Raw genomic sequence first — 7,226 nt, 5'->3', positions numbered from 1 at the left:
GATTCTGTGATCATTAGCCTACAAAATGCTTCCCACACAACCAGGGGGAAGGGGGTGGGAAACCAGTGAAATGTTTCCAGAGATGCAGGCAAGAAAGCAGGAACCTTTCTAAAAGAACTAGCTACGTAGATACTGTTGCAGGAATGTGTCCTTAGACTGTACTTAAGTGAAAATAAGCTTAATAAAATAACTGCTCGTTAAAAAAAAACAAAGCCGTTAAAAAACCCACTAAAACCAAAAAGGAAACAACAAACCAAACAAAAACCCATCACCCACCCACACACCACAGTGAAAAACAAAAGCAGGAGATGATGAAGTAAGATTTTTATTATGTTCACAGACCAACACTAGTCACACATAACAGTACCATTATTACAGTAATTACCATGAATACGGTACCCTGGTAGAAATATTGGTAATTTCTTCCTTTGGGCAAAACTGAAACTTGGACTGTTAATCTTCTACCTGGGTACACAGACCTCCTCGCATTGGCTACCAGTACCTTCAGGCTCGGCACCCAGGAAGGAAACAGTCACTATATACTTGCTTTATTTCCCCAAACTCCACAGTGGAGGAATACAACCTGACACTCCATTTTTACCTTCACAGCATGCAACCAAATAAGCTGAACGAATATATGGAATATTTCAGCCTGCTGCTGCTAGAGACAAACAAATGACTGCCCTGGGATAAAGAGGAAGAAAGGGAACTCAGAAAGAGATGTAAAGCACCGAGTTATTGTGAATTATGCTGGGCCAGTAAATTTTATGTATAACATCCGAGTTATGCCTGAAGGCATAATCCAAACTACCATATCTAGCAGGGTAAAGGCAGATTATTCAAGCCTTCAGACAACTGTAACCATTTCCATCACCACCGTAAAGGCAAGTATTAACAAATGTGTAATATGCAGATATCTTTATGGGAACTGCAGTAAAACTCTAAAAATCTGAAGGGTTACTCCATTTTTAATCTTTCTCCATATTTTAAAACTAACAAGCTTGATTTCAGAATCCTACTTTTAAAATGAACAAACCCTCATCTCAGCTAAACTAGCGCATCACTGAATCAGATATTGAAATGAGTATCTGTACTATTATATGGAGTTTAACAAACACGAAGAGTGAAAAAATTAATCATATTATGTCAAGGTGTCTTTTGAAAATGTACTAATGAACAAACTAGTTTAAGAAGTAGCTTAGTTTCAGTTTATGGTTTTAGATCTATGGTGTCCCTTCATAATTTCTTATTAAATAAAGTACATTGCTTCCCTTAACGCCATAAACACATTGAATTAATAATCTAAACTTACCAAATAGTAGCCAACTGAGTCTGTGAAAGGTTTGATTGCAGAAGGGCATTCCTTGCTTGAAATCCTTAGTGAAAGTGTAAAAGATTTTAATAAAAATAAATACTTTGAACAAAGATTCACATGTAGCAAAAAATGGGTCATGAAGTGGGGCATGTTTATTTTTAATATTAATCTAATCCATTTTCATCAGTGGCTGACAGCTGGCATTACTTCCAGGCTTAACAACAGGCATTACAATCTGAACACAATAAAGATGTAAGTATTCTTGTGTACTTTTCACTCAGAGCACCTAACCAAAAACCTGACATGAAAAAATGGATATTTATGGTAATCCCCACAGCTGTTACAAAATCACAGCTGACTGTCTTCCTAAAGCTTGAGCTAGCATGCTGGAAAGCTGTCAACTTTCCTTTGATAGCAAAGAACCATATACCTTTCTATGCAGGTCGATAAAACCTTCAGCCCTAAATCAACGGAAGAAGACAAAAAGCATTGAGTGTCTTTCTTGAAAGAGAGAATTGTCCTCCTTTTTTGTAGGCTAGGAAACTGAGACAGAGGCTTGGTAAGTGCTTATTCAAAATGGGAAATCTAGTAAGCTACAGACATACATACTGACTTTATATCTAGTAATTGCTTGGCCAGCGCTCTACTCGCTGCAGTACAGTGAGTAATCCAGTTCTGTAAGAACTTTCATAAAGCTCTACTCTTCTATTAAACTTTGTGTGAAGTCTTTCGAAACCACCGTAAGGCCATGGCACAGCACAAATGTCACTGAAAATCAACAAGGAATGACTCCCTTTAATTATTTTTGAAAAACTCCAATCAATGGCTGCAGTACTGCAGTGTCTTTCCTGAACTGCTTTCTCTGAAAAGATAAAGTCCAAATATCTAAGCAATTATTAATACATATACATAGGAGCACATGGCACAAAAATGATTGTGAGATGTCCCCCATTTTACAAAGTCATAAGAAAGAATCTCAGTCCAAAAAGTGATGCTTGAAAAATGACTGCTGACTTCATGGAGCTAACCATAACAGCCTTATGGTTCTCAAGGCTCTTCTAGGTAGATCCCACCACTGCCACTCTTCTCTTCTTCCCCTCAACTGCTGCCTCCTCAGGCCCCTCTAACGCAGAGCCCAGGCCAATAAACTGATAACCATTTCCATTTCTTGGCTGACTGGAACCAGTCGCTGAAACCCACTCTCTCCTGCGTAGGTCTGAATGTCAACAATTTCAGCTTTTATTTCATATGGAAGTTAAATGCTAAGCTGGGATTCCATTCCTCAGCCTGGAACATTCCAGAGGCAGAAGACACTGCCGGTTTTCCCTCTCCATATCAAATGCCATACTCACCTGATAAATATCCACTCATACTTTTATCAAGACTGTTAAATTTCTGTCTGTATTTTAATCTGGAAGCCTGAGGAACCGCCCAATCTGAAGATGCAATCTTTGGTGAATTCCCAGCTAGTGAAGCACTAGAGGAAGAATTTGAACTATAATATAATTGAAAGGAAAAAAAAAAAAAAAAAAAAAAGAGAGAGAGAGAAAGAACGAACTCTAAGTTACTTGGCTTAATAAACAGCATTGGAACAGAAGATATAGGGCATCTTCTGGTAACATGAAACAAAGTTTTACCTCTGCTAACTTGCTATAAGTATTTTCATCACTAATATGGAATTTTACTGTGAAAGTAGGGACACACATCTAAACGGAAACTCCTGAATTCAAGATCCTGTTCCCTTGGTATCACAGGCACTTATGTCATATAATTCATCAGTCCACCACTGTAAAATAATACTATCGGAAAACATCTCAACTTTCATAAGAATGTTTACAAGGGCTGTGAAGCATTGGGCGGATACCTAAGTAACTTTAAGAGGTATGCAAATGAATAACCATGAGCATAAAAATTTATCTGATAAACTCATAACCAAAAGCAGCTTCTAAAGCTGCTGAAACCACTATATTCCACCTCTACCTCTTTCTATCAGTGACAATGACAGGCTGAATGGAGTTTTTCAACTCATTCAGCTTCTGCAGAATAGCACTGATGGAGGGTTTAGTTATACCTACAGAACTTCTACCTGCGATTCCCAGCATTTTCAGTGTCCCATCTTTGAAGATCAGACAAAAACAGATGCATCCAGCCTGTCTTGTTTAAGGTAATCCCCTACTCTGTCAAGTAAAAAACTATTTGCAGTGTTATTCAAGGCAATAAAGAATGCTGATATAAACAAAGCCTTTTGGGCACAATGCTGGATAGACATCCTTTGCACGGAATTAGATAACATTATGGTGAAAATGCTGTCAACAGTAATACTGAAGAAGAGCTACTCTGCAACACTACAACACCAGCAAAAGAAAGCTTTCCAATTAAAAAAAACAAAACAAAAACCAAAAAAAAGGTGATTACAGGCACACACCGTGACTACAGGCACACACCATGCCTACAATCACCTTATCAAACATCTGCTAGCATCATCTGTCTGTCTATGTGAGGAGCCCAAGTTAGACATGGTTCATCCTAGATGACTTGTATCAGCAAAGAGGTGCAAGCACTTCTGAGTCACCTTCTAGAACTGAGCTGAGGCTGAGATGCCCTCTGGATTGTCTTTTGGGAGACTGTTCCCTGGATGCCCAATTGGATAGATAAGCCTAGTCCCTCACTTTGTCTATGGCAAAGCTCTAAAATCAGTGAAATAGAGCAGCTGAAGACAAAGATTCATAATCTTCTATTATTCATAAAACAAATTCATGCATAAATATTTATAACAAATACTATTCTTACATGCCTGCTAATTACATGGTGCCCTCTATAATGAATGAGCACATCAATCTGTAAACATTGCTTTTATAACCACTTGGTAAGTTTTACTTCTATTTGCTAATGAGGCACATTCCCTTCTTTCTGGCACCACTTTCTCTCATTTGAACTCCTCACTTACTTCGGATAGTTTTGTCAGATTTACTGAAAATATTATTTATTATGCATATCAAAACAATCTATTTTCAGACGTGGTAGGTCATAATAGATAAGACTAATTTTTGATGAATGTACTTTGAAAATAGAAATATTCTGGAAGTTTTGGAAGGCATATCACTCAAGTTTAAGATATAACCATTTTAAACTTAACTTTCATACCTGCTAGATCCTAAATCGATTAGTGACTGTGCCTTCTGTATACTAGTACCACCAAACCCTCCTGCCATGGGACCTAAAGAACCAGTATGAGGCAGCGCTGAAACAAACAAACAAAAACAAAACCAAAAACTGTAAAGCAACCGGATATAAGGCAATGATTTGTAATAAACACTCAAGGCTTTGATAGAACTAAAAAACTAATCATTGCCTTGTTAAGATTAACTAGTTAGAACCAATTTGACAAATCTGCCCTTTGGAAAAAATACTTTTTTTTTTTTTTTAAAAAAAACCCAAAAAACCTCACATGCAAGTATTATCATTCCTGTCTGAAATTAGCCATAGAGAAAATAAGATTCACAATTCTGAAAGCGAGTACTGGACTGTACTTACTTGAAGAGAAAGGTACAGACAAAGGCTGCAGAAGGCTGGATGTTCCATTTGGCAATGAGGAGGTACTGACAGAAGGCACCAAGGGAGCAGAGATAACCAAAGGAGGAATGGAAGTCATGGAGGTCAGAGACATGGGAGCTAATGGTGTGATCGTAGACATAGTCGTTGGCATGGACAGATTTGGCATACTACCCATCCCTAGAGCAAAATCCAACAATTCATGATTTAATACTGCAGAGGCTCCAGCAAGAAATTGACTCCATTATGCTAGGCAGAAACTACACAAAGCAACCGGCGTCCAGAGATACAATGAGCTAAAATAGATGCTTATGTATAATATTTACTTTTTCTCTAAAGTTTAGACAAGACAGCTCAGAGGAAAATACACTGAAGAACATGAATTTAATAAAAAAAAAAAAAGATCCTTACAAGAAATTAATTCTCAAGATAGATTTCGCTAGTATTTCACAAAAGAATAAGATCTAGTTTTCTACAATTGCAGCTTTAACTAGTTCTTCAACAAGCCTTTCCACTTCTGGCCCCTGAGAGAGAATTATAATGCAACGCAACAGTTGTGACAATCCTGTACAGGGAAAAACTGGAACAGTTTCTGAACTAAGTCTGTTCCAAGTGTCAGCCTTGGAAGAATCCGTATGGGTGAAAAGTCCATACTTAGGGACCCATGCCTAGCAAATGGTTTCTTTAAGGCAGTTGCCTGAAGTGAATAAGTGCACTTGAATTACTGGCTGAATCTTGTGGAAGACAACAGTATGCAGATGCTATGATGGAAGGTTAATAGTAATCGTATGCCAACCACAGCTATCTATAAATGCATACACTTGTATACAAACACACAAGATTTGCCAATGGGCAGATATTTTAAATCATGTATGTAATTAATATATGCATACATTTAATTTCAGCATAGAAGTAAGCTAATTTTGTAATCCAGTTGAAGTCATTATGTGTATTTTGTTCTAAAAAACAACAAAATAACAACAGGCATGCACTGAATCCCAAAACACCATCAGAAAACGAATCGAAAGTTAACATAATTATATTCAATTGATCATATAACCAAAATAGACAATCTGATTGATTTTGAAAAAAATATGTAAAATAAGTGTTCTACCAAAACTTTGACCTTTACTAAGTTTAACTTTAAAACCCCCGAGTATAAATAGGTGAATGAGTAGGAGTGAGACAAAAAAAGACCTTCACAGTACAAGATGACAGCCTGCAAGTCAGATGGCAAATGTTAATGGCCTTCTTGCACCTTAGGTCAAAATTAAATAGAAGGTTTTTCTTTATTATTAAATGTCTTCAAAGAATGAAATTATCAAAATGTCAAGAAAGTGAATTTGTGAATTTCCTAAATCAGAATATCCTTGGTGGTTTTTTACTGATTCATTCAACTGTCATGGTCAGATTAATGCTTGTATTTGGCTGCAATTAACCGTGGTTTTTCACCTCTGAACGCTAAGTAATTACATATTCATAAGTACCAAAGCGAGCTGACATTAGCGGCGAAAATACTGGAGTTTGTTTCATGACAGGAGGGAGAATCGCAGGCAAGTGCTGTCCTTGCAATTTCAGCTTGATAAGTTTCATAGCTATAGAGAACTCCTGTTGATCCATTTTTCCATCCTTGTTCAGGTCTGATAGTGTCCTTAAAAATAAAATAAAATAAAATTAAATGTAAAATCCCCACAAGGAAGAAATGTAAAGTTAACTTTTTCACTTACTGAGAAGCTTTTCTATCAAATTTATTTACTGCTTTTGTACAACAACAAACTTAATGCAACCATCTGTAGATTTTTTACAACACTCTCAGCAGTTTGCAAATCTTTATTTTTCTAGTTTGCCAACCTACAGGTATTGAAGGTCAACCTGGACTTCCAAACATAATGTTCATCTAGCTGTATTAAGTATAATTCACTGGGTAGTCTTCTGCAGAGTTCAGTTTTAAAGTTGCTGTATATTAAACACAAACCTGAGCAAGTAGGAAGACACTCGGAAAAGCAGTAGTCTCCTGCTCAGTGGATACACTTGTTGCTACAGATACGCCTCCGCTACGCTTCCTTCTATGTTACTAGACAGACTAATTATTTTAAATTAATGTCTGGTAACATAAGGAATTAATGCAAGAATCTGAAACAACAGGATGCAGAAACCTGCTAAAGGCACTATATACCACTATGAAAACTGCATTAATTCACAGTGGTTTTTTTAAGCCTGATACCCACACTGTCTTCCTTTGACACTTTTCCAAATAAACTTAAATACAACAGGAAATATATGCAACAGTGCATACATAAACAGACAAAATTTCTGGTTAGACCAGGCACAGGAATGTAAATAAAATTAGAAGGGGGGG

The 7,226-nt window shown here is 36.9% G+C and overlaps 1 protein-coding gene across 1 annotated transcript in view; it reads right to left on the bottom strand.

The window, feature by feature from the left end:
- Positions 1-1,312: 1,312 nt before the first annotated feature.
- Positions 1,313-7,226, bottom strand: part of LOC104077103 (intersectin-2-like) — a gene marked incomplete at both ends in the record, with an annotated part of 8,733 nt that continues 2,819 nt past the window's right edge. The window contains 5 exons of the mRNA XM_009578218.1: positions 1,313-1,376; positions 2,668-2,810; positions 4,460-4,556; positions 4,850-5,047; positions 6,355-6,518. Of these exons, the coding sequence (XP_009576513.1) occupies positions 1,313-1,376; positions 2,668-2,810; positions 4,460-4,556; positions 4,850-5,047; positions 6,355-6,518 (666 nt within the window). The remainder of the gene's footprint in view (positions 1,377-2,667; positions 2,811-4,459; positions 4,557-4,849; positions 5,048-6,354; positions 6,519-7,226) is intronic.

This window comes from Fulmarus glacialis, unplaced genomic scaffold (genome assembly GCF_000690835.1).
Source record: "Fulmarus glacialis isolate BGI_N327 unplaced genomic scaffold, ASM69083v1 scaffold7445, whole genome shotgun sequence".
Classification (NCBI taxonomy): domain Eukaryota; kingdom Metazoa; phylum Chordata; class Aves; order Procellariiformes; family Procellariidae; genus Fulmarus; species Fulmarus glacialis.
The sequence above is the reverse complement of the archived record's forward strand: the minus strand, read 5'-3'. Positions and strand labels throughout refer to the sequence as shown.